This window comes from Argentina silus (assembly GCF_951799395.1).
Source record: "Argentina silus genome assembly, chromosome: 2".
NCBI classification, from domain to species: Eukaryota; Metazoa; Chordata; class Actinopteri; order Argentiniformes; family Argentinidae; genus Argentina; species Argentina silus.
In genome coordinates this window covers 7,441,563-7,469,170 of record NC_139656.1, presented here as the reverse complement: position 1 = coordinate 7,469,170, position 27,608 = coordinate 7,441,563, and the positions used below count along the sequence as shown (strand labels likewise).

The following is a 27,608-nucleotide window of genomic DNA, read 5'->3' as shown; positions in this document are numbered from 1 at the left end:
TAGATAGATAGATAGATAGATAGATAGGGCAATACCACTTGCCTTATCTGAGTGCTGTGGCTTTAAGATTGAACAGCGTCACGAGAGCTGTTGCTGCTGCTGCTTCCTCACTGTCACCTGATGGTGTAAAACACAGTAACCCCTCACGCGACCAAGTCAGCTGTCTCAATCCCACACGCCCCGGGTTATTTCCCTGTTTCTTTCCACTCTGAGGCATACTGTAGAATGACTAAACAGTAAGACCAAGCATGTGTCTGGCCAATGGGGATTATGAAATGAGTATACAGTACTCGACTGAGGTGTCAGAGACAGGGCTGTGTGAGGGTTTCTGGCCTATTAGTCACTGTCAGGTTAGCTACTGTACTGCACATTTCTAGAACTTACTGTGCACTCTGAGAACTTAGGCCTACTGTTCTCTCTCAAGGAGCAACCCATGAAGTTCAGGTTCATTTTCATACATAGTATTATTTCAAGTTTTTCAAAGAAATTGATTTCTCAAAACTCAAAAGTGCCCTAAAAGTATATACTGTACAGTTTGTACTGTAACACCACCATGTAAGACAGTTACATTGGTCTCCATCCCTTCCTATTACAACTACGGAAGCCTCTGATGGTATAATTAACAACATAATCCCATTCCATACTTATCCTTAACAATTCAGTGTTTAATAGTTAAATTTGTACCCTGCTCCTGCAGTTATTTCAACCCCGCAGGAATGCTAAAGATGTATGGGGACGCGTGGGTACAGGCTGATCTCTCTTTGGCTCGGAAACTTGGTCTATTCTTAGCTCCGGTGGGCTCTGGGTATAATAGCCCACAGACGGAACATATCGCCCAGGAGCCAAACTTAGCAGCAGCTAGAAAGACGGTGACGGTGCGGGGCAGAAATAGGATGGAAACTCCTGGGGAAGTACCACGCTACTTGCTGCGGATGCTCAAAGGGGCTACATTCCAATCTGAAAACCCACTCCCTCCCCTCTGCTCAGGGAGATTACAATTTGGAATCAAACCAGGGTTAGAATTCTTCTAATGGCCTTTATGCATCACATGGCTGTATTGCTAAATGACAAAGCAGATTTTTTCCAGCTTAACACATGGCTGATGAAGGCCTGAGAACACATTAAAGGGTCGGGTCTGTTACGGTAATGTTTCCTGGAAGGAAAAAAGAACAATGGTAATGAAAACTTAATACTTACGGGAAGACATGAGATATTGTGCGTTGCCATCATAGACCAAAGATTATGTTCTTGATTCATAATGATTAAATGGATTTAGAGCACTGACAAGGCCTGTCCGTCACATTTCTTTCTTTCCATACAGAAAAAATATGTATTTATTTAAAATGTATAATTGCATGTGATTGGGGACAATCTCTTTTTTCTATTGACTTTATCAGGACTACGCACCACCAACTTTATTCTGGTCAGTGGTTTTCTGGTCAGTGGTTTTCTGAATTTCTTTCCTTAGAGCCCATATAAGATTCTGGTCTGTCATAAGTGAGAGAGGGGAAAATAGTGTGTGCTGTGACAGAAATCATGATTTTTATTTTGAGATGTTACAGTGTGGCTCATTTTCTATTGACCCATCACTGACCACAGGTCGACTGTGGGGAGAGCTCCCAAAATAGCTCAGAGTGACAGGTCCCACAGCACTAGAGTTTCACCTGAAGTATCACATCTTGTCTGCATTAGATATCAGAGGAGGTGATTCTGCACTGATTGGTCCAGGATATGCCATCGCTATGTATATTAAGATAGTTAGTGAATATGTGTTCCATGATAAGCCATGCTGCAGACTGCAGTTCCCTGGTGGTCATGTGTGCTTGTGTGTGTGTGTGTGTGTGTGTGTGTGTGTGTGTGTGTGTGTGTGTGTGTGTGAGAGAGAGAGAGAGAGAGAGAGAGAAAGAGAGAAAAGTCATTTTAAAAAACATTTACCAAAGCATTTGACCCACAATACATAATTATCTAGGCAAACAATTTTTTGACATGATTAAATAGATTTTCTTGTAGTGGTAGCTATGTCCTATTTTACAAACTGCATTTGTCTGTATTATGTGAAGACTTAAGTCATGAACTATAAAAGTGTTGCTCTAAAAGCTTTTATTCTGGTATAAAAATGAAGGACTTAACTCGAGCGTAGACTCCGCTCTTCGACCCTGACCCTACAGAAAGAAGAACGTTTTGAGCGTGGGAGGAGTTGTCCTGTTTCCACGGAGACGCGTCCCTTGGCAATAACGCGCCTTTTGGCAGCAGATCGCTACCACACACACACTTCCTCTGCACATTGAAGATCATTTGGCATCTTATGTCAATGAAAATAGTTTAGAATAATATCTGCCTTCATATCATATTTTTGTTTTGTACAAAGGCGCGCTTTTCCTGTGTCCTTGCAGCAACGGAACATACAAATCTGGTCAAACAGTGGTAAGTTACATTTGCACTGTATGTTTTTTCTCTCAGATTTTTTAGACTTGAATGCTTTTAATGATTTTAATACAAGATAATAGACTTTAAACCAAACAAGATAAGTTATCTCAGTTAGATTTTTGTTTTCAGTTAATGACCACCTCGACCCTGCACCGCCGGGGGATGGGGAAAGGACTTGACGTAATGAACAATTGCATCACGCGAGAGGGAATTTTCTCCATGGACAAAGATTGTAAACTTCTTTTGCTGCCCGGGAACACAGAGACCAAAGAGAAGAAAAAGAAGGAAAAAGAGAAAAGGAAAAAGACGAATGGGTCCAAGAAAAGAGAGCATTCCAGCACTCCTCAGAATTCAGATGATACAGGTTAACATCACATGTTGTGTATTTTTTCCACTCACTGCCAGTGTATAGAAGTATCCACGTATTAATTATTTGGATAAACAATTAGGTTGTTATACAGGTTTTAATCCCAATTGAATTGTGTTAATATATGGACTCAATTCAACTTTAGACCACTTGTGGTATAAAGACATCTGATCTGGCAAACACTATTTCTTTAACCAGGATGAGCTAAACAACAACACAATTAGCCATGTATAAGGTGTTACAGACAGATGGTGCCCTGTAGGGTTGAAAAGGTCACGAGAGAATAGGTGCCGGTGTCATTTCTCCTCTCATTGGCCCATTAGACCTCATTAGTGTAAACTATCATTAGCTATAACTGCTGCACAGTGGAGGCTGGTGGAGGTAGAAATCGGAGAACGGGCTCATTGTGATGCACTGAACGGAATGTAGTATAGTGTCATACATGTTTGATACCATTCCTCATTCCATTCCATGCATTACAATGAGCCTGTCCTCCGATTTCTACCTCCACCAGCCTCCCCTGCTGCTGCAGCAGCTCTATAACTCTATGGGGAGTCATAGGTAATGTAAAACCCTGCATTATGCTCTTATGTTCCCACAGAGAAGAAACCCCAAACCACATCCCTAGCCCACAAGACTTCGCCCTTGACGCCGCCCCAGGGGTCCGGAGACCAGATGACCAAGGTCAAAGTTCAAGCAAGAGGGGAGAACTACGGCAGGAGGAGCCGGAAGCTCAAGGACGCGGTGACAGCGTCATCAGGGACAGATCAGAACACCCCTGGAGAAGCTCCATCTCAGGGGGGTGTGGTGGAGCTAAGTACAAAGGCCACAGAGAGCCTGAGGTGGGAAGGAGTGCTGGAGGACCCCTTGGCAGAGGAGAGGAGGCTGGAGGTGTACAGGGCGAACCGACGCCAGCGCTACCTCGCCCAGAGACAGGCACTGGTAGTGGCCGCTCAGGGGGACATCTTGAGAAAGCAGCAGGAGAGGGATCGACCTAAGGAGGATAAAAAGGCTGTGGCTTTGCCTGGACAGGACCAATAGCATCACCTGTTAGTTTGTGTTATTGATGAGACTTTGATCCCATTGAACATTTTGATGGCCTGGGAATCATTGCATGTCATGGAAGAGTCTGTCTGGACTTCTTCAGTATGAGAATGGGGAGGGGTTAAACCACTATCTTAAAGCCAAGTTAAAATCAATACATTTGATATCGAAATGCATGTATTCACTGCTTGTCAGTTTAGGATCCCCAATGTGTGGTAACCTGTGTGTGTATTCCTAAGACATCCTTCAGGGGGTGCTATAAGACTGTCCACTGGCTGCACTGCTGAATGACGACAGTGGCTTTCTGCCTGTTTAATTCTCTGAGAGCACCTGGAGTAATACATCCTGGTTGGAAAACGGTTGACCTGTCAGCTGCACAATACAATCTCACAGCCAAAAGCGTCTACTAAATCCTAAGCAAATTGATTTCAGGTTGTGTAGACACTGGACAGGGATAAGGCTACTATGGTTACCCTGGTCACCATTGAAGGCCTGTTTAAATGTTAATGGAGGATTTGGAAAGTTAGGCTTGCCCTTCTGAATTATTAAGCATTTCCAGAAATCCCCAGAGTTGATCAGTCATTATAGCTCAATCAGAGGATCTGTCACAAAGTCTCATTAGTTTAGGCTCCACATGGGATGACACAAAGCTAGAAGTTGATTGGGCAGAATATAAAGGCTACATAGTAGGCTAGTTTTTAAATGATGATTATGGGTTCCCTTTTAAAAATGACAAAACAAGAAACATACAGTCTGCCATGTCAAAGATGTACTTTATTCCCAAAGTCTGATTTGTTTTTGGATCAGTGTATGGATATCTATCAGAGAAGGATAGGCTACTCTACGATCCCAATAGTTCAATCGTAATGATGTTGAGATCTACACAAATAGAAACACTACTGCTATCGCTGAGAGGTACACATGTTCCCTGAATGAGTCAACTGGTACCATAACTAGACTGATGAAAGGAAGGAAGAGAGTGATGAGACATTAGTAAATGACAGTTAAGGATATTGTAGTGCCTGAGAACTTTCTGCGTACAAAAATGTAAAACATGACGATTACTATGAAAATGTCAAGTACATCCACGTTATTCTCTCTTGGCTAGGAGACCTGGGATCAATTTGCATTCAAAAATGACAGATGGTTCTTACAAGAAGTTCATTGTTTTTTTCTTCTTCAAGGTAGATCAATTCTCTGTAGTATTTTGAATGAATCCTCAAGTACAGTAGAACCAACCTGATATTTGCCTTACCTCAAGCAAGGAGTAATAATCCACTAAATTAATTTATTGAAATAATTCTAAAAGGAGTTTACTTAATGTGAATTAATGTCTCAAAACTATTTAACAGTCAAGAGAGGGGTCTCCTAATGGCCACAACATCAGGTGAGAAAAGGATAAAAGGGCTGGCCGAGAGGCACTGTACAGGAGAGGAACTGAGATGTAAGAAGGCATGAAGAGAGATAAAGCAGTGGAGAGAGGCAGTTGAAAGAGAAAGTCATAGACAATGTGAGAGAGGCAGTTGAAAGAGAGAGTCATAGACAATGTGAGAGAGGCATGTAAAGAGGTGGAGTGAGATACAGAGAAAGACAAAGGTGAGAGGGAAAGGTGGATGGACAGAGAGAGGCCACAGAAAGAGAGGTGGAGAGGTGCAAAGAGAGACAGGTGTAAGAGAAAGAGAGCGGTAAAGAGAGAGAAGCGCAGCAGTTCTTTTGTAAGGGTTTGGGGTTGTCTCTTTGTGTGCTGTTTGTCCGGGCCTATTATTCCCTCAACTCTGTTTTGTTACTGTTGCCTAATTCAGCATCCCTGCTTCAATGACCCGACCCCTCGCCCTCTGTTCTCCTAATCCCCCCACAGTGGCCATTAAAGTCGCCAGTGTTTTTCCAGCGCTCCGGCACCCTGGCCATGGTCTCCCTAGCAAGCCCTTCCACGGACCGCAAACTATGCTTAAAGGCAGACTACACCACTCTCATATCAGTATACAGATACAGTCATCTAGCTGTGATGGTTCCTTCCGTTATCAAAATGTGAAGTAAGATATTTTCTACATCAACCTGAGGACATGATGTGTAGAGTTCAGAAAAGTAAAAAATAACTCATCCATCAAAAATCGGACTCCCCCCCCCCCCAAAAAAAGAAAAAGAAAAAAAAAAGCTCTGTGTCTGAGGTATCTGTGGTTTAGCGGCACTGATCCCACCCCCCTCTCATGGCATCATATACTGTATAATACATATGACCTCTACACAACTTGTATCAGAACAGTGTACTGTAGACATAAACTGCTTAGTGTTATCCTGCTGTGGCCAGAAGCCATAAGTGACGGGGTCCCCTTCCGATCAACTGAATATTTCCATTGAGGCACCAAATGTCTTCAAAACCCTTGTTCTCCGTAAGAGGGAAAAACAAGAGGGGGATGCGGAAGGATGTCTGAGGAGGAGTGTGGTATAGAGGGAGGACATTCTGTGAGTGTACAGGAGATGAACTGATGATGTGGCGGATGAATGGAAGGAGGGATGATCAGGTCAGCTTCAGCTTCAGCCAGCTCAGGTCATCTGATCTGTGATAAGATAATATATATGCCATTTAGCTGACGCTTTCATCCAAAGCATCTTACATTGCAGTGAATGCATACATTTCAGTATATGGTCCCAGCGGGAATCAAAGCCACAACCTAAGGGTTGTTAGCACCATGCTCTACCAACTGAGCCACAGAGGACCACAGGTGTCAGAAGAACCATGACTGTCTGACTGTCAGTTTTTCTGTCAGTTTTTCTGTCAGTTTTTCTGTCTGTCTGTCTGTCTGTCTGTCTGTCTGTCTGCCTGTCTGTCTGCATACATGCCTGAATGCTTGTCAGTCTGTCTGTCTGTCTGTCTGCCTGCCTGTCTGTCTGTCTGTCTGCATACATGCCTGAATGCTTGTCAGTCTGTCTGTCTGTCTGTCTGTCTGTCTGGTCACTGTCTGTCTGTCTGTCTGGTCTCTGTCTGTCTGTCTGTCTGTCTGTCTCTTCCTCCATGTCTGTCTCGCCCTAGAGCAAATGAAAGAGAGGTGGAGTGAAACAGCAAATACAGTGAACAGAGATTGACGTAAACAGAAAGGAAATAGATATAATATTAAAGAAAGAGAGTAGGTGATGGGGGAGTCACATACTGAGCCTCTTTCTTTGTGATGATTTTTCCAGCTGCAAACCTCTCTGCGACTGCAGAAACGGCAGGGTCATAGTTCAGACTGGCTGCTGCTATTACCTCATCATCTCTGTGGAGAGAAAAGGACTTGTATGTGTGTGTGTTTGTATTCTGCACAAAGCTATGAGTGATGCAATAGACCTAAAAGACACAGTCATACTATGTTCACAGTGATTGGGCCTTAGATCAATGCTGTTTTTTTGTTGACTCACTTGACATATAAGGCCAAGAACTTCATGTCCTCCATCTTTCCTTTCATCACCATCTCAGTGTATCCTTCCCCATAGCCTGCACAGCACAGACATACACAGACATCTCATTCCTGTCTCATTGGCAGCTGTACATAATCTGATGGCTCTGTGTGATTGTACTTGTTGCATGTCTGTCTGTATAGGATATGGGAGATGTATACAATTCCATTTGTATGCTCCAAATGATGCTCTCTAAATTACCCCAGAGAAGATAAAGTTATATCATATTGTGCTGTCCTTTTCTTTTATAATCAGTGTTTTAAGTGTTGCCTGTATACAATATTGTGGTGTATTTAAATGTGTTTACGGGTGTGTTCAGGTGTGTATCTCAATGTGTTTATTGGTGTGTTCAGATGGGTATTTGACTGAGTGAATCAGAGGTACTTACCTGTGTATCTGATGGTCTTCCCCAGTAGGACGGTCCAGTAGAAGGGGACAGAGTTGAGCTCAGTAGGCTTATTCAGCATGTTCAGGGCGACTACCCTACCTACCTCAACATCAGTGCACAAAACATTTCAGATGGGTGGGGGAAAAAGATAGCATAGAATACAATGATATGCCATGTCAACAAACTGATTATATTCACGCACAAACCATGGTTACTAGGCATCCTGAGATAGCATAGAATACAATGATATGCCATGTCAACAAACTGATTATATTCACGCACAAACCATGGTTACTAGGCATGCATCCTGAGGGTACCTGCACAAAGCGCAACCATATTCTCTTTAGAGTTACCATGTGCTTGTGCCATCTGCCAGTGTCCGATGGAGACTCTCTGGTCTTTGGCCATGGCCAGAGGGAAGGAGGCCAAATCTCCCCCACAGAACACCCCAGGGATGTTGGTCCGCATGTACTACAGGAGGGAGAAGAGCCATAAACAAACACTCATCTAAAAAAAAAAAAAACAAGCTCTGTTAACACCCTGTCATAGGGCCTAGATAGAGCCATAACAGTCTAGTTAACGAGTGGGATATTCTGTACATGAGTTGCACAGAAGTGTGCTTAAATGATCGTTATTTACTTCTCCCTAGTATTCTGCATGGTGGCTTTGACTCCAATAAATAAAGTTGGCACATGCTACAACCACAGAGAAACCCAGCCATCTTATTGGTTCAGGGGGGCCTGACCTTATCCACTATGACTGAGCTCTTAGAGTCCATGACTATCGTGCTGCCCTGCAAGCACTCAGAGTTAGGGATGACACCTGGAGGGAGTAAAGAGAAAAGAATGAGCAGTTCAAAGAGAAAAGGCATAGAAAAGGATCTTTATCTGACATGAAAGGATCTTTATCTGACATGAAAGGATCTTGTACAAGATGTACATCTTGTCTCTATGAGGCTGTGTAGTACGGTCACAGATATGATCATTGCGTGCGAGCCCTGTCGTGCACGCACCGATTCCAACGATCAAAACATCAGCAGGAACGACCGTCCCACTCTTCAGTACAACCTCCTTCACCTGCAGACGCACACACGCACACACGCACACACACACACACACACACAAGCAAGCACACACACACAAACACACTTATATATACTGTATATGCAATCATGCAACCACTATTTTTGAGGGGGCACAAAGTACGGGAGGAAGAACAGGGGGAGGTAGCAAGTTGGAAAAAGTTGAATTTTTTGAACACCTGGCTAGAGCCAGCTTCATACAATGCTGAGGTGGCTAGTATTACAGAGAAAAGACTAAACATTTTGTTTTTATTTAATCATTCCCCAAGAGGGAATCAATTGGCTACATAACTAGATCAAAGTCATGTACAAACGTACTTCCTGCCCACCGGCAGCTCAAATCAAACAAAATGCTGTGTGCGTCACTCTACAGTCTCTCTCCTCCTCCGTAACTGACGATACTGCACACACTAAACTACCTAGCGTCCTGCCTTGGCATCCCTTTGCTTTGCAACTGGGAAGCAACCACTTACTAGGGAGAATAGGGGAGGTACTCTTTGCCTGGTCCAGTCAGTGTGCCCCCTCCGCAAAAAACGCTGACACAGATTTTTATAAATAATTCTGATAAAGGTACGCTTAAAAAATAATTTCAGTAATTAATAGTCAATCAGAAAATCTGTAAAACAGGAAAATCTGAGGGGGCACATGACTTTGTGCCCACTAAGGGCATGACCCCTCTGTATGCAATGCAAGTTAATACGTCATGAGTTGACAGCTGTGGAGATACTCGATATTGCAAGCACACTGTAGAGTATCACACTGTAGAGTATCACACTGTAGAGTGTGGTGTTTAGGAATAAACAGAGTATCAAAGGTGTCTCCACAGTACACTACCTTGCCATTCTCTCCACGGACCTCGGTCACATTGTCATTCATGTAGAATGTCACATGCTTCTCCGCCAGCATCTGTAAACACAGGGACAGGACGGGGTGAAAAGAAAGACAGAGAGACAGAGAGACAGACAGACAGACAGACAGACAGACAGACAGACAGACAGACAGAGACAAGTGAAAGCTTCAACAACTGTGCAGACTTTCTGCTGCTGCCAACATCTTCTGCCAAGAGTCTTATTTGGCAAGTCAACAATGTAGTGAAATAGTCAGGAGCCAAGACAAGTACTGGCTTGCAACAGTAAATTATTGATTGATGTATTACCATAGCTCACAACACTTAATTTAATTGAGTAGCAATTTAATTTCATTCATTGTTCAACAGAGGTCGACATAAGGTCTGTTCATCCCATCCCCTCTCTCCTATCTCACCGTCATGGTGATCTTGCCGATCTCTGGTCCCAAGGTCTTCTGGTAGGGAAGCTCACTGCTGCCAATCACTGTGATGCTAGAGGCCTTGTCTGTCATGTAAGATGCCACCTCCATGCCTGCAGGACACACACAGAGAAAAAGGAGAGACTTGAAACAAACAAAAAGGTAATGATTAAAAGCAAAAATGTGCTGGTAAATTATGTGTTGCTTAAGTTTTCTCATCAACTTAGAACTAAAGCGTTTAAAAAAGTTAAAGGTGATAGAGAAAGACTATAGAAGAGTGAGTTATAGTGGAACTGAAGTGACACAGAATGGTGCACCGTTGGGGACAGTGGTCCCATGGTCATACAGTATGGCTGTACGTACCGACGAAGGAGGTGCCCACGATGACGATGCGGCAGCCCATGCAGGCAGTGTGGATCTGCCTGGCATCCTCTGGAGTCTCCAGCATCTTCACATTCTCCAGGTCCTTTCCCGGGCAATCCAGACCCTTCGCTCTACAGGGCAACGTGGGACAGATCATAGAATTACAATTAGTAGACATTCCCATTCTAAATCAAAGTTACGTTCTGTGGTGTGTGGACCCATTGTCTTACAACAGATAGCGCGACTCTGTACTGTACCTGCAGCCTGTGGAGATAAGGAGCTGGTTGTATTCCTGGACTGAACCGTCATCAAATGTTACTGTTCTCTTATCTGTGTCCAATGACAGTGCCTGCCATTTCAACAAGACACAGGGAATTTTAGACAACACTGTACTGCACAAAATGCATGCTTTCTTCCCTCATTGAAGTAATCACTAATCAATCTAACATTGTTGGTTCAGTAATTGCAACAGGATGGTCACCAAGGAGACTAAGGAAACCCTCACCTCTTTCCTGAGCCACACCTCGATGCTGTGTTCATGGAAGAACTCCATCTTCCTTAGTAGGATACTGTCACTCTCCACATTCATTACCTGAGGAAGTGCAGATAGTCAATACTAACCATATAAGTTGAACATCAGTCACCACTGAATGCAATGGCCTGCTAAGACCATATACAAAAAACGTATGCGCTCACTGTACTGTAAGTCTTTTTGGATAAAAGGGTCTGCTACATATATTACATATTTTACTACAAAACATTACATATGCAACAGGACATCACCATACTTCTACAGTACCTTGCTGAGGCGGGTCTTGTCATAAGGCAGGAGTTCGTCTCTGGTGACCATGATGATCCTGCCACCATAGTTCTCCTGTCTGAGCGTCTCCGCACACACCAACGAAGCAGACCCTGCGCTTACAGAGAGAAAACACACCATCACAAACATGCAAGAACACAGACACTCGCCTGCATGCATGATTGCTCACACGTACGGTTGCACGCACGCACGCACGTATGCATGCACACACACACACACACACACACACACACACACACACACACACACACACACACACACATTGAGCCGCTGAGCCCCGTCCTCACCTCCACCAAGCAGTATGATGGTGTGTATGACTCCTGGTACTCTGGTTCCCATGGTCTTTATCCTCTTGGCCTGTTTCAGGGCCTACACACATACAGAACATCACACACATTACATGTCATGAAGTGACTTCTGTAGCCCTCAACTGTCCTGAAGCCTTTTAGAATCTTTATAAATGCAATCTATAGCGCAGTAACATTTATCTTTTTTTATCATGTGTGGTTCCTAAACCTTTTTGTCTAACCTGAAGCTTTTGGAATTTTCATGAGACAACATAACCAACAAATAAACAATACCAGTGTTTCTAGCCATGATGACCCTGCACTGCCCCCATAAAACTAAACAGCCGCCGTGACCCACTATTCTGGCCTGACTCACAGATTAGACACACATAAAGTTTAACTCTCATACAGTGTACTGTATGTTCTAATTCAATTAATATTTACAATTACAATGGCATGATTCAGCAAAACAACAATAAATTGGCACAAAAATGGCAGACTGAAAGTCAAAAGTTAGATATTAAAGCAACTATGTTGAAAGCGTAGTGCTTACCTTTTTATTTACAGACACATACACTTTGTTGTTTTCGACTTTCACCTTCAAAAGAGAATTAAACAAAGTCAAACAACCTTCAACAATCGGTCTACCAGGCTCTCTCTTTGTCTGTGTGTTTGTCTGTCTACCAGTCTCTGTCCATCTGTTTTTCTCTCTCTGTCTGCCTCTGTCTCAGCTTTCTCTCTTTCCATCTGATTTTCCCTCTTTTTCTCTCCACCTTTCCCCCTTTCTCTCTCTCTCTGGCCTACCTTGTGGCAGGGTAGACAATCCATGCCAGGGTACTCCTCCAGGTCTCCTGTCTGGACATTGAAGCAGGCTCCGTGCCACGGGCAGCGCACCCTGTGACCTGACAGAACCCCTACACACATACACAACCCAACTAGAGAGATCAGGTTTCAGTGCGACCAGTTACCATAAACTAGTGTTAATACACATTTACTTTCAAAGGCTATTTTTGCAAAGTAGTAGTGTTTGCTACTGTCCTTCCCCACCTTTGCTGAGGGGGGCGCCATAGTGTGTGCACTGGTTGCCGACAGCGCTGTATTTTCCATCGCTGCGGGTCAGCAGCACACTTTGATGTCCCACCTCTACCTCCATCATCCTGCACACACACACACACACACACACACACACACACACACACACACACACACACACACACACACACACCAATGAGTATATGCACATGGGTAGGAGCCAGTGCCACTTCTTGATCTTGTCCCCTTATTTAATTGTTTTCCGTAAAATAAAACATTGTCTCCCATTTGTCCCAAATTAATCTAACCCAAGACTACTCAATTCAGTTGGCTTCCTTCCCTCTCTTGTTTATTCTGTTTCCACAACATAACCATAATCCATAATTCCATCTCTCCCCCTTTCCATCCCCCTGTTCCTTCCCTCTCTCCTTCCATCCCTCCCTCTCTCTTACTGTCCATCCTGTAGTGCTGACTCCAAACACACCACCTCCGTAACTTCCTCAGGCGTCTCCTCCGAGTCGATGTCCGGTGACTCGCTAGGGTCTATGATGACACACACACACACACACACACACACACACACACACACACACACACACACACACACACTCATTGATGTAGCCTATTTGGGTGCACTTTAGGCATTGTTGCTGATGCATGCGGCATGCAGACAGAATGTGCATCTACTTCATGAAAAACTATATACACTATATAGCATTGTAATGCTAATGTTTTCTTTTGAGGCAAAATGTGAGAAATATTTAACTAGGATAGGCAAGAGTTTCTCAAATACATCTCGTAAAACACACCAAAATTAAATCTTAGGCTACACCAAAAGGGAATTTAACATCTGCATGACACAGAATGCAAGCACAGGAGTCATCACTATGTGATGGGTTCCTTTTACGCACCGCTATCCATAATTACACATGACAGTTTTCTAATATGGAAACAATACTCACGTGGTTTCCTTCCAGACATCCCTCTGATTCAACAATAATAAACGATGACCCTCAATAATCCTCAACGATGTGATAACAATTTAATTATGTTATCTTAAAGTTTCTCTTCGACTCTGTCTACGGACTTTCTGCTCATCACCTAAATGCACCAATCGCGATAGGATAGTCCGTTACCCCGGTAACCGAGCCAGCTCCAACCCTCATCCCTCGGCCCCTTGACGGTTTGACAGGCTGGTAAAAAAACCAGTGGGTAAAAGTTGAGGAACAAACAAACAAAAGATTCCAAAATGAAGCGTATTCTTAGACAAAGAATATGTATGGAATATTTTGACTTATAGATCCGGTATGGTTTGTGATTTGCATAGAGTTCAGTCCAGGTTATTGTTCGAGAGAAGAGCATGCTTTTCTGTGAGGCACAACAGCAGCATAATCAGTGGAGAATCGCTGACGAGGCAACAACCGACAATGCATGGACGCGTCCACAAGTGACAATGCATGGACGCGTCCACAAGTGACAATGCATGGACGCGTCCACAAGTGACAATGCATGGACGCGTCCACAAGTGACAATGCATGGACGCGTCCACAAGTGACAATGCACAACTTGCGTAAACCTGGGGGCAGTCGTCCTTACAAGTAATGTTTCAACTGGTTGGGTGTATATACACTGTCCAAATCCAAACTTGAGAGTAGCGCGCTTAAAGGCCTAGGATTAGATTTATGGGACATTTATGCGCTCGGATCTTTTGGCCCATAGGCCTAAATGATGACATATTTTACACATATTACTCATATAGGCTACACAATAAACTCGAATATTCATTAAATTGGAAGGGCGGGCCAAATACATGGATATGGAAACAGTTCATTTTAGATCAAAATCAAAATATATCTTTCGCTTTCACGATCTCTAACTTGCAATAGAAAAGCGCATATTATTGTCCTGCAATATGTATGGCATCTAAAATAGCACTGAAAGTGAAGCTATTCAATTTACCAAGACAAAAGGTCAGAGAAAGGTTATCCGCACAAGCATGCCAAACTGCAACACGCGCGAGGTGCATGTAAACCACTGTAATTACTGAGCCATACCACACGGTGTCACTCAAGGCTATTAAGCACAATGTGTAAGAACGTTTCAAAAACCTGTCAGTGAGCTTGTTGTTAGTCAGATGAAAATAATGTTCCATATCTCCGTCCAAACATGAAACAATTACATTGTAAAGATAGAAAATCCGCACAAGCATTAAATTAATTAAGCCTAGATGCACATTGTGGACAGTTAGGACTTTTCATTCGATTTACCACAAGATCACATCCACATAAAATAGTCTACTTGTGTATTAGATCTCCTCACCAACACACGCAAGGACCAGTAGGAGGAGACAGAGATTTTGGGATTGAATATTTGTATAGGCACAATAAAGGGACCAAATCCTCCAAGACAACAGAGTTGTCTACTATAAGTTGTATTCTAGGAATTCCAAGAATGTTATAAAGACAAATTGAAGATACACATAATGCTTTGTTTAATGGAACATTTACAGACTGAGAAAAACAGCATTTCAACTGATTATTACTGCCTACCAAGGTATCCTAACATGGGTTTTGTTTACTCTTTCAATATTGATACTGTATTTTCAAACGCTTTAGGTAGGTTGCAGCACAAATACATTTGGTCTAAGCCAAAATCATTGTATTCTTCTGGAACATGTTGACCAGACTGGGGGCCTTGTTGTCTGTGCATGTGAATGTTTTCTCTCCGAGGCGAGGCAGGAGTATGCGCTCGGTCCTGGGCTCGGTCTGGTAGTAGGGACACACCTTTAGGTGCTCTGACATGGACGGAGCATCCTTGAAATGCCACGCCTCCACTGAGGAAAACAGTGTACTGAACTGCCACACCTGGGGAGAGAGGGAGGGGGTGGGCAGGAGGGGATAGGAGTAGGAGAGGAAAAGAGAAGGTATTGTAGAGGAAAACACACCCACACCCACACCCACCCAGCCACATACACACACACACACACACACACACACACACACACACACACACACACACACGCACAAAGCAACAGTAATTCAGAGATATTTGCCATCTTGGCGGACTCACCCTCTGTTTGACCCTCCACTTGGCCCCCCCATGTGAGTAGGTCTTCTTCTCCCAGTGTAGGGTGACCATCCCCCTCTCTTGTAGCAGAGCGGAACACACCTCCCTCATGAGGCGGGACACCAGGGCCAGCTGGGACAGGGACAGGCTGTCCAGGAAGCTCACCATGTGGCACAGCACCTCATAGGGAAGAGCACTCAGCAAGTCCTCCCCCCCTCCCCCCCTCCTCCCCCTCTTCCTGTGGGTTGTGAGGGGCTCTTGTGGGTTCCTGATGGTTTGTGTCCCCTCCCCTAGAGAGGCAGGGAGGCATGGTCGCAGGTTGAAGCTGCTCAGCTCCTGGCTGGAGGGGACGGTGGTATGAAAACAAAGTAAGGGTGTCTTTTGCTATGTATTGGAGAGTTACCAAACTCCACATAAACACTGAATGATTTACAAAATACAATCTTTCACAAACGTAACATTTTTTGTGTGATTTGAAGTGTTGCTCACTTGTAGGAGACTGTGGCTGTGTGTGTGGAGGGCTGGAACCTCCTCTGGTTGTAGGTGCAGCCGAGGTAGGCCAGGGGACACCTCTGCTCAAACCAACCATTCACACACGTCTGGATGTCTGAGTGCACATTCCTGAATGATGATGTTATGACAGGAAATGGTTAATTTCATGTGTAAAGCACATTTTCCAAAACCAAATGTATACAAATCTCAAGGTGCTTTTAACAGCCAATCAACAAAAGCATTGGCTATTGCCCTGTGTTCAGTAAGTAATGGGACAGTGAAGATTTTTTTCTTATTTTCTATCTATACTCCAAAACATTGGATTTGTATCAAACAATTATGATGTACATATTGGTTTCACCATATAGAAATGACACCACTTTTTATGCATGGTCCCTCTTTTTCAGGGCACGAAAAGTAATGTGACAATTGGCTTGACAGGGGTTTCTGGTTAGTCAGGTGTGTTCCAAAACATGTTTGCAGGCATAAGAGAGCTGTCAATGTCTAGTATTGATTCTAGGCTTTGGATTTGCCTTCGGAGTCTGCAATTGATGTCTGTCAACATTAGGACCAAATAAATGATTCAAGGAAGCCGTTATTAGGCTGAAAACACCTTAGGCTTGCCAGGAGTGCTTCACTGTCCCATTACTTACGCATGGCACTGTGTATTCTAGTGTAGAACTGTATAACGCTGCTTCATAAGGACATTACAAAGGGGAGCCAACAGTCACCTGAAGTGTTTGGGGTACTCTCTGCGCTGGAAGGTGTGTCCACAGAGGAAGGTGAAGGCGGAGGTGGCCTTGTTGTGTCTGCTGGTCACGCTCTCTGTCTGCAGCTGAAGGCGGAGCTCCAGAGGCCTGTCCGCTGTCAAGTCAGCCAGAGAAGCCTCACGCCCGAACGGAACGGACAGGAAGTTATAGGTCTGCGTCCCCTGATCCTGAAACATAGCGTCTGTGAAGACGGACTCAGCGATGAGGTGACCCCTCAGTTCCTTCTCCAGAGAACACAGCAGGGTGGCCTGTAGGGCAAATGCAACACTTTACACCACATTATTGTTTCACCTTACTGTCCTTACTTTCTCACCCTTGACCTTTCATCAGCACTGGAAGTTACATGAGTAAATGCATACTTTTATCACTCCCAATATAAATACACAATTCTAACTTTCTCTTCATATCTGCATGCTCCAGTTCAATAATATATGCCATTTAACAGACACTTTTTTCCAAAGCAACTTACAGTACAGTGAGTGCATACTTTTTTGTATATATGAGAATCGAACACACAGTCTTAGTTTTGCTAGTGTCATGCTCTACCAACTGATCAACATAGGACCACAATGCAGTACATGTATTTTTGACAGTGTATTTAGGGAGAGGTTAATTTACGGGCCCCTCAGGGTTTCTTATTCAATGTCTGCACAATGTCCCTAACCAATCCCGACCAGGTCTCTCCTGAAAAATAGATTTTATCTCAATGAGACTAACCAGGATAAATAAAGGTTAAATAAAAACATTACTGTAGGCTACTGTACATCAGGAGTCGACTGTATTTACAAAGGATGTAGTTTGAACCCTCACCTGCACCTCCTCCCAGCAGGGCATGTCCTCTAGTGCCACCCCAAGGTCACTGGTGTCCACACTGCACCCCACCCGCTTGAAGTGGTTGGGGTTGCGAATGCGCCCATGCTTGGCACTAAAGCTGGTGGGGACTTTAAACGTGCGCACTGTAATGATCTTCATAGGCTCCAGATGACCATACACAAACTCCCACTTTGGGCCTCCAGGTGGACATGAGGAGGTAAGACACAGGCTGTCTGCATGTGCATGTGTGTCCATGTGTGTTTGTGCCCCTGTGGTGGTCAGTGTCTGTGTCTTCATCTCCTCCTCCATCAGAGTACCCAAGTGTTGACCCTTAACCCCTGAACCTTGAGCCCCACCCGCTGCCTCCTTGCCAGCCTGCATGCAGCCTCCCATCTCCATGGTGAACATGCGCTCCCAGGCATTGTAGTTCGCCAGATATTTTGAGTCCACTCCCGTGGCCCTGGCCAGCTCCTCCCTCTCCTCCTGGCTTAGCACCTTCTCCTCACCCAACCAGCAGGCCCCCTCGGATCCTGGGGTCTCATTCACCCCGTTAGGGAGAGATACACCACCCACAGCTCCCTCTGCTTCCTCCTTCAGGGCATTTCTTTTCCCCTCCTCCCTCTCCTTCCTCTTCTCCTCCTCCTTCTTCTCCTCCCCTCTCTCCTCCTCTACCACCTTCTCGATCAGCTCAGGGAAGATTTTCTTCATCTTCAGTGAGTGAAACAGGTGGTCCTGGTCCCTCACAGCCATGGCCAGGTCCAGCCCTCCTCCCTGCCCTGCCCCCTCCCTCACTAGGTTCTCCTGCAAGGCGGTGTGTGTGTGTGCTTGTGCGTCCTCTGCTGGCCAACGGTTCCACTCCATGGAGCAACACACAACGCTGGCGGGACAGGCCTGTAGGTGGGGAGCCAGCCAGGATCGAAGCATTGTGATTGGGCAGCCGTAGTCTGCGTTGAGGCACGGAACCCTCTCATTGGGGCAGAGCAGCGCATGCTCCTCCTCTTTGCACAGGTGGAAGAGGGCGCCACACAGCAGGCGACAGGGGATGATCACACAGGACACAGAGACCTCCACTGGGGCTCTGCAACACCGGCTGAAGCAGCTCTCACAGTGACGGTGCAGACGCACACCAGAGGAACGGGAGCGACGACTCTGAGCGGAGAGAGAGAGAGAGAGAAAGAGAGAGAGGGATAGAAAGAGAGAGAGGGAAAGATAGATTTGAGATATTTTCATTTTATTTATTTATATTATATTTATATAAATTAAATTGTATTTAATTTAATTATATTTTATTAATTGCATTAATGTAAATGTCACTATTTTGTTCCAGTGATAGTTGAATATACGAAACTTCACAAAGTCTTTCCTCTAACTTACCATGTTCACAGCTTTGTCAGTGTGTCATTAAAGTTGTTATCCATTCGGGTTAAAAATCTATTTTCATGAGAGACCTGGTCCAAAGCTTGGAGGTGCCAGTGGAAAAACCCACAACAAACAACAGAACAGAAATAGCACAGTCATTAAACAGCCACATGACCTATGACCCCTGAAGGTTATGTTATAGTCTCTGTTATGTAACTAATATATTGTTACATATAGTTGGAACTGTTACAACTGATTAGTTGCTTGCAGCTTGCATAAAATGTCCAAATCATTTTGCAAAGTAGATTACTGTTCAGGGTTACTGTAGGCATACCATTTGAGAAAGAGGAAGCCACTACCAGTGAAAGACTATATCTACACTATAATCACACTGAACTTGATTTGTGACATCCATAGTCTTAGTTTTACAGCTATTTAATGCAGTGGGGCTCAAAAGTTCTAACCTGTCGTCATAGCTCTTACCAGGGTGCTAATGCAGAAGATCCTTTCCTCCTTCTGTCCTCTGAAGTCCAGCTTTAAAACCTAACGTCTCTCAGTCCTCTCTGTCATGAGTGACTAGGCTGGGTTAAATATAGAGCAGCATTCTGGTTCACATGGTGAGTATGTGGGTCTTCAGATCACTGGAGTCAGGTTACAGTCCCAACACATGGGATAGAAGACAATCACAGGACACTACATGTGTAAGTATTAGAAAGTGGATATAATAACCTGTAGTAATGTGTTTGCAATCATAAGAGTGTGTCTTCTTGCCAGGGTTTCAAGAACTGTCAAAGAGTAGGGTCAAATGGTCTTGAACTGGGAAAACAAAGTGAGGAAACTCAAGCTTTATTGTGATTCCTACCCAATAAATGCCCAGTAGAGGACAGTCAGGACACTGTCTCCTTTAGAGAAACTCACAGGTGAAGTTCTCAGGCTCATGGTCAATCCCAGAGTTAGAACCCAGGGTGGTAGAATGAGAGCTCTCCTCTAACTCAGCTGACCTAGACTCTATAACCCAACTATGTTTGTGAACAGGCTGCGTTACACATTTCTCAATCTGCACTCAGGTCTATATATAACACACACACACACACACACACACACACACACACACACACACACACACACACACACACACACACACACTGAGACTTGATCTTTCAACCAAGCACGAGTGAAGAAGACGAAGGAAATGGTTCCCTCTTTCAGGTACTCATACAACAGTATAAACTACAAGCCACACATACTTTCTGATGCAGGTTGTTTTGTTTTGGTGGTTTGATGTGTTTAGATTTATTGCACAGCTTAAACTTTATTATGTTATGTGTTTCTTCAACCTTTCTCTACACCCCCAGGAAGGTCAACGAAATGTGTACTGAACAATAAAATAATGGTATGTTTTACTTCACATATGTCAAGCCCTGCAATATGCCAGAATGTTTTAGTTTTTTTTTTTACATTGATTTACTCTACTAATTACTCATACTAATTAAATGTCATTGTTTGTGTTTTGGCCAATACCAGGCTGGCTTCCTGGATATAGATTAAGCCTAATACTTCTGTGTGTGATTTAGTCCAGGACTAGGCTTAATCTATGTTCAGAAAACCCACACTAATGTTTAGAGCACCTGTATGCCTGTAGAAACCATGAAACATGTGCAATGCTACAGTTTCATTTACTTTTATAATTATGGTGCAATGGCCAATTCTAATGATTTCTCTATCTATCTATCTATCCCTCTCTCTCTTTCTTTCCCTCTCTCTTTCTCTCTCTCTCTCTCTCTCCGCTCAGAGTCGTCGCTCCCGTTCCTCTGGTGTGCGTCTGCACCGTCACTGTGAGAGCTGCTTCAGCCGGTGTTGCAGAGCCCCAGTGGAGGTCTCTGTGTCCTGTGTGATCATCCCCTGTCGCCTGCTGTGTGGCGCCCTCTTCCACCTGTGCAAAGAGGAGGAGCATGCGCTGCTCTGCCCCAATGAGAGGGTTCCATGCCTCAACAGAGACTATGGGTGCCCAGGTATAATGCCCCGATCATGGCAAGCTTCTCATCTGCAGGTGTGTCCTGCAAGCATTGTGTGCTGCTCCATGGAGTGGATTCGCTGGCCGGCTGACTGCTCACACACATATAGACACAGCGCCCTGCAGGAGAACGTACTAAAAGAGGTAGCAGGACAGGAGAAGGCACTGGATTTGGCCATGGCTCTGGATGACCAGAGACAGCTTTATGCCCGAATGAAAATGATGACCCTGTATCCAGAGCTGATGGAGGAGGAAAAGGAGAAAGAAGAAGAGGGAGCAAAAGGAGGCCACATTAATGAGGTCCTTACACATGATGGAGGTGAACTTTTGGGCTATATTTAAATAGCCAGTTTTTCGTCAGAATTAAAATACAATAAAAATCAACATTACAATTAACTGTTCCAATACTTGGCCTCTACTGTTCATTCTAATTTCCCTCCCCTCTCTCTCTTTCCTCTCCTTTCCTCCTTCTATGTCCTCTCCCCAGGCCTCCCACAGACAGATCCCTCACCCACTTTGGGGGAGAACAGTGTGCGGGGAGAAGAAGGGAAGAATGGAGTGGAGGAGGTGAGCAGCGGAGGCATCAGCACAGAGCAATACAACCGGTGGGAGAGGATGTTCAGCATGGAGAAAGGGGGCTGCAAAAATGCATCCAAACCTGGGGAGGAGAGAGAGGGGAAGAAGGGGAGAGAGGAGGTGACAGGGAGAGAAGGGAGAGAGGGAAGAGAGGAGCAGGGAGGTTCAGAGAGCAGACACCCAGAGACAGGGGGGGCAGTGGGGAACAGTGCCCCAGTAGACTATACCAAAAAGGGGCTGGCACCATGGCAGGACGGGGTGCTGGACCGCCTGCGTGAAGAGGTCAGCGGCCGGGAGTTCAACATGTACCTGGTGCACCACGGACGCATGCTACTCAACTTCGGACAGATAGAGGCCTGCACGCCGAGGGAGAGAGACTTTGTCTATGGAAGCCTGGAGCCCATCCCTGTCCAGACCCTGCACTCCTTTAAGGTGACGATGTTTAAAGGGAACTGCTTGGTACTGTGATGCTCATTAGTGTCATAATATTCATTGCAACATATCCAAATTGAAACGCACACACAGAGATTTTGGCTAATGCCTACCGTGAACACTGAGGTTGGCACAAGACACTACTTTTTTTCAATTCACCATTCTTTTCTTAGGTGAAGCCAAAGGCAATTTTCCATCTTTTACAATAAAGAGCCTATAGTATTCTACTCTCATTTGTCACTGTCTCCTTCAAGGTACCTACCAGCTACCATGATAAGCGACGTACCCACCAGTTCGACAAGTCGGTCAAAGTCGTGACAGAGGAGCGCGGTGTGGACACGTCAGACCTGGGCGGCGGGGAGGAGGGCTGGATGAGCGACGAGGCTGCCACCACTCTACTGGGCTACGCAGAGAAAGAGGTCATGGGTCACAAGGTCAGTGAGAGGTTATTTGGTTTTTCACAAGTCATTGTAATGGTTCTTTTATTAGGTTTTGCAATTACAGTAAAATTCTGATATTTCAGATACTTGGACATGAAGAGCAATCATGGCTATCGTGAAGAACCAAACGAAAGTGTGATTGCATTCACTATATAATGATAGTTTAATCCTGACTTGTTGCTGTAATGTGACTGTAATGTGTAATGTGATCCCAATAAAATAACCTTTACTGTCACACAGAACGGGTTATATGGACAGGAACAACAATACAGGGACAGACAATCAACGCAGTTGACAGTTGGATGTTCTCCAATCATGATAAGGCAGTAGTGATATGTGCCCGCCTTGACTGTAAACAATGGCTGTGTTCCAAAATGCCTGCGTTCTTGCACTATATCTAGAGTGGACCAAATACGGCTAGATAGAGTACAAAAATGCATTTTGGAACACAGCCACTGTTGCTTGTCCATCCATGTAGACAGTAGAGTTTGACAGCCAGCTAAGCTAATAGCAAGCAAAAGTTAGCCTCAACTTAATATCCCAGGAGATTTTAAATTATCTGTGAAATGGGATATTGTTGAGCGGGTAGCTAGTATACCAGCTAGCAACCAGCTCTAACATTGATTGGCTAGATGGGCTGTCAGTCAACCGCCAAAGATACACGCCTAGTCAGTCCTGAAGCACTCCTGAAGCCTGAGCAGAAGAAAATCTATAAAAGAATTAAAGCTGATTTAATAAACTTTATTTTGAAAGTGATTTTCGAAACGTGAGTTTGTGCTACATTGTTGTTACTCTGACATAACAAAAGCATTAAAAAATGCAGTGTATAGACATTGGAGCTTTACTGTTGCTGTCACTGTCACAGATCAGTGAGTCTGTGGGGATAGATGGGCTGTTTGTGGAAGAGGGGACGCAGACGCACACCTTCCGGACAGCGCCATTCAGGCATGAGACGACGCTAGCAGACGTGACAGTGGACAGGCCCCTGAAGCTCCTCCTCCAGCTGGAGACAGACAGAGTGAGCACCAGAAACAACAAGGCCAGCTCCGCCTTCACCTTTCTCTGTGGACACACCTTCCAACGCAGAGAGTACCCCAAACATTTCAGGTGATTATCCCTTACTTGGTTCCATTTCAGTCCATAGTACTGTACTCTACCTATTCCCTGTGTTCACAGAACTGACAGGACTGGATAGTGGTGATGGTGATGACTTCATCAGCCCTCCAATTATTTCAAAACCTGTGAACAGAGGGAGGAGGGGCTAAGGGTAGGGCTGGGAATTGCATTGTATCTCGATATGATATTATCATGATACACTTTGGTGATCCCTCACTAACCACTAATTGATAGCATTTCTTACCAAAACCAATGCACCCTAAATTAGCATGTTTGAAATATCATGACCAAATCATCTTAAATTCTCTGAAAATACTAAATTGCTTGATTTAGATGATTTTGATTTTAGTATGACATTTCAAACATGGTAATTTCGGGTCCATTGACTTCCATTGGTTTTTGGTTAAAAATGTGAACAATTAGTTGTTAGTTACAGTGCCCATATAAACAGTTTCAAAGTGAGGATTGAAGTCTGTCCTTGTCCATTGACTGCTTTCAGGGTAAGGAACCAAATATGTGATTTTGTGATTTGGGTGAACTACCTTGAGATATATTTTCACTGTATTGTACTTGAAAGTGTACTGAATTATCATTTATATGATTCAGGAATGTGCACTCAGACATCCAGACGTGTGTGAATGGTTGGTTTGAGCAGAGGTGTCCTCTGGCCTACCTCGGCTGCACCTACAACCAGAGGAGGTTCCAGCCCTCCACACACACAGCCACAGTCTCCTACAAGTGAGCAACACTTCAAATCACTACTTACAAACATATTTTATGATTGTGAAAAACACTTTATTTGAAAATAATTCAGTGTTTATGTGGAGTTTGGTAACTCTCCAATACATAGCAAAAGACACCCTTACTTTGTTTTCATACCACCGTCCCCTCCAGCCAGGAGCTGAGCATCTTCAACCTGCGACCATGCCTCCCTGCCTCTCTAGGGGAGGGGACACAAACCACCAGGAACCCACAAGAGTCCCTCACAACCGACAGGAAGAGGGGGAGGAGGGGGGGAGGGGGGGAGGACTTGCTGAGTGCTCTGCCCTATGAGGTGCTGTGCCACATGGTGAGCTTCCTGGACAGCCTGTCCCTGTCCCAGCTGGCCCTGGTGTCCCGCCTCATGAGGGAGGTGTGTTCCTCTCTGCTACACGAGAGGGGGATGGTCACCCTAAACTGGGAGAAGAAGACCTACTCACATGGGGGGGCCAAGTGGAGGGCCAAAACAGTAAGACCCCTGGACATTACCACAACAATGGTCTTTGCCCAGTTTGTTACCTGTCTCTCACTCCTCTCCTGCTCTGATCCCTCCCATCTCCTCTCCTCTCATTCCCTCCCCTCCCCTCCCCTCCCCTCCCCTCCTCTCTCATCTCCTCTCCTCACTCTCTCTCTTCATAGGTGTGGGAGTTCAGTCACCTGTTCTCCACAGTAGAGGGGTGGCATTTTGCAGACGTCCCCACTATGTCAGATCACCTGAGAGTGTGCCCCTACTACCAGACCTCCGCCCGGACCGAGGCTGTGGCCCTGCCCAGCATGAGTGAGAGCCAGGGGGGCAGCCTGGAGAGACAACGCCTGGTCACTCAGTTCATGGGGAACAGATAATAGATAAAGTGCAAAGAAATGTCCTCTCTGCACCACTACCCCAGAGGCTAACCAAGCCTCATGCTAAAAGGCATATATATTATGAATAAAACTGTATGTGCATGTCCCTTACTTACTTACTTAGGCTTCATAAGGCCTTCACAAGGTCCCTCCATCTCTTCTTGTCTTGGGGTATTTTGGATGCTTATTTCCAGGTGAGCCCTAGCCTAGTCTTGAGCTCAGCTTTGGTAGTTTGTCACCAGGTCATCTTTGGTCTTTCTTTCTTCCTCTTCCCCTCTGGAGTCCAGTACAGAGCCTCTTTAGTGACTGAATGTGATGGTTTTCTTAGTATGTGTCCAATCCATTTCCATATTTTCTTTACCAGGTCCTTTGCCATGATGTCATACTGCTTTCATTGCTCCATGATAGTTAAACGTATGACCTTCATAAGCCATCTGATTCACAGGAACGATGTGAAGGCATTTGTGGATGAAAGTTAATTTGTTTGTTATTTTTTTGTGGTTTTCCAGCACTCTGCACCATACACAAGTACTGTCTTGATGGTTGAGTTGAATAGTTTTATCTTTGTTTTGAGTGAGATGGTGTTGGATCTCCAGAGTTTTCAGAATTGCTCTGCTCTTGTTTAGGCATGAAAAATCATCGACAGGGGACTCTACTACTATTATCATATTAATTTGCAATAGACATTATTGTCTTGATGCATGCTTTGAGGAAGATTAGTGCTCTTTTCAGTAAATACTGCACTGCTACATGCAGGATGAAGTTTCATTGTCCAGTAAAACCTCAGTAAATAATCTGCTCCAGCTGATCAATGGTATCATGTATGAAATGAAATGTATGTATCTGAATAAAACACTTATCATCCAATGACAGTTTTATTCTTGTGCAATCATTCAATCAATAGGACTATCGATCATCATTGTCAAACAGAGGATCATCCTATGGAGCATGCGCACAAGTTTACCTGGTGAAACAAAAGTGATTAGAATTTGGGGAGCATTTTCAACGTGCTACAAGGTTGCGCCATCCACCAAGCCTTTGGGCAACAACCGTAGCACATCCCTACCCAGACAAATACTGTATAACTTAAAAACACAGAGACATTTTATTTGGTTTATTTGTTGTTTACAGACCTAGGCTAAGGCTTAGGTTATTAGTGCACAAGCCCTGTTTACCAAGTACATACTGCTGTACTAAAATACCATTTAGCATGCATGGCCATTTGATTACATGCAGCATGATACATTTATATGGACATGGCAACACACTGGCAATCACAAACCCAGACATATGATTGTCAAATTTTCCCCATTGTTCCATTGTATTTCAAAGAAAAAGGCAAAAAGGCAACATTTTTATATATATAAAAAAGTCCAACTTGTCATAGATTACAGCTAAATAGAAAAATTAAACATCCACATTGGGGCAGTCTGACTGTGAGCGATTGCCTTCTAGCAAGCACAAGAATATGGATGCATTAATTGACATGTTGTAACTCCATTGTCTATTTACCAAAAATTATCCATTGGTTTTTGATCTCTAAAAGCAGGTATCATATGAAGTGATTTGTCTACTCCAGGTCAGTCACAAATAAACAGGTAACATAATACAGACTAAGTGACAATATGTACACGGTACAGGTGATGTGCAGATCAGGTAAAGTGACAATATGAACAGGTCAAATATAGTTTATAGAGAGCCAAGTAGGGTCACAGTATGTACTGTACATACAGTACATGAAATATACTGTACAACAGGTGAGATGTACATATCAGATGAAGTGACTCTATGTACAGGTAAAATACAGGTACGTTTATATTCATGTCCTCAGTATCTGAGCACAACATAGCAGAATGATTCCTCCTCTCTACCACTTCCTTAGTTGGTAACCCAGCAACCCTTAGCTGTGAGTGCACGTAACTACACACAGTTCAGTTTCAGGTCCATTGTCAAACAAATAAGAAAATGTTTGGTTTTTCCAAGGCAGTTGAAAAGATTCCTTTGTGTAAACAGATAATTCATTCTCTCTATTGGCTGCTATAATTCCCAACAAAACTCTCTATTGGGAGGAGCCCGTATGGACCAATCCTACCCTTGCTTCAGAAAGAAAGAAAATCAGTTCCTTGTGCCTTGTTCCAGTGGGGAGAGTTTGAGATTAGTTACCTTCCTTTGATCCTCTCAAGGACGGGTAGGGTCCAGAGAATCTATGGCCAAGATGGGGCCTCCACCATCCCTCCTTTTCCTACATTCCCCCTTCCCCTCTCCCCATTCCCTGGGGGGGAAATGGTCAACAATCAGGTACTGAGATGCAGGGGTTGGGGGGAGAATGCTTATAGGGGATGTATGTGTGCCTTCCATCCTTTTACCTCTTCTCTTCTCTCCCCCCATCTCTGTCTTTACCCTTCTCCCCCTTCTTCC

At 44.4% G+C, this 27,608-nt stretch overlaps 4 protein-coding genes across 4 annotated transcripts; 2 read left to right on the top strand and 2 right to left on the bottom strand.

The window, feature by feature from the left end:
* Positions 1 to 2,610: 2,610 nt before the first annotated feature.
* Positions 2,611 to 4,097, top strand: liat1 (ligand of ATE1; the record flags this gene model as incomplete). The annotated part of the gene is made up of 2 exons (XM_083695014.1): positions 2,611 to 2,791; positions 3,396 to 4,097. The coding sequence occupies 2 exons, from the start codon at positions 2,611 to 2,613 to the stop codon at positions 3,833 to 3,835; spliced, it is 621 nt and encodes a 206-aa protein (XP_083551140.1). The 3' UTR covers positions 3,836 to 4,097.
* A 2,259-nt stretch (positions 4,098 to 6,356) lies between these two features.
* LOC310822602 (apoptosis-inducing factor 3-like) lies at positions 6,357 to 13,491 on the bottom strand (the record flags this gene model as incomplete). Its single annotated transcript, XM_083694994.1, has 19 exons — positions 6,357 to 6,396; positions 6,988 to 7,092; positions 7,235 to 7,310; positions 7,662 to 7,760; positions 8,015 to 8,132; positions 8,407 to 8,483; positions 8,674 to 8,737; positions 9,577 to 9,648; positions 10,006 to 10,121; positions 10,372 to 10,502; positions 10,629 to 10,720; positions 10,877 to 10,963; positions 11,171 to 11,283; positions 11,479 to 11,560; positions 12,032 to 12,076; positions 12,283 to 12,392; positions 12,526 to 12,635; positions 12,963 to 13,053; positions 13,473 to 13,491. The coding sequence occupies 19 exons, from the start codon at positions 13,489 to 13,491 to the stop codon at positions 6,357 to 6,359; spliced, it is 1,647 nt and encodes a 548-aa protein (XP_083551120.1).
* Positions 13,492 to 15,152: 1,661 nt separating this feature from the next.
* fbxo40.1 (F-box protein 40, tandem duplicate 1) lies at positions 15,153 to 19,519 on the bottom strand (the record flags this gene model as incomplete). Its single annotated transcript, XM_083694982.1, has 7 exons — positions 19,494 to 19,519; positions 19,026 to 19,110; positions 17,649 to 18,800; positions 16,800 to 17,086; positions 16,066 to 16,197; positions 15,580 to 15,916; positions 15,153 to 15,374 (listed from the first exon to the last, which is right to left on the bottom strand). The coding sequence occupies exons 2-7, from the start codon at positions 19,026 to 19,028 to the stop codon at positions 15,153 to 15,155; spliced, it is 2,133 nt and encodes a 710-aa protein (XP_083551108.1). The 5' UTR covers positions 19,029 to 19,110; positions 19,494 to 19,519.
* Positions 19,520 to 20,193: 674 nt separating this feature from the next.
* fbxo40.2 (F-box protein 40, tandem duplicate 2) lies at positions 20,194 to 25,190 on the top strand (the record flags this gene model as incomplete). The annotated part of the gene is made up of 10 exons (XM_083694969.1): positions 20,194 to 20,219; positions 20,366 to 20,403; positions 20,803 to 21,343; positions 21,512 to 21,629; positions 21,810 to 22,032; positions 22,287 to 22,466; positions 23,338 to 23,579; positions 24,195 to 24,326; positions 24,483 to 24,816; positions 24,987 to 25,190. Exons 2-10 carry the CDS (start codon positions 20,401 to 20,403, stop codon positions 25,188 to 25,190), a joined length of 1,977 nt encoding a protein of 658 aa, XP_083551095.1. The 5' UTR covers positions 20,194 to 20,219; positions 20,366 to 20,400.
* Between the last annotated feature and the right edge of the window lie 2,418 nt (positions 25,191 to 27,608).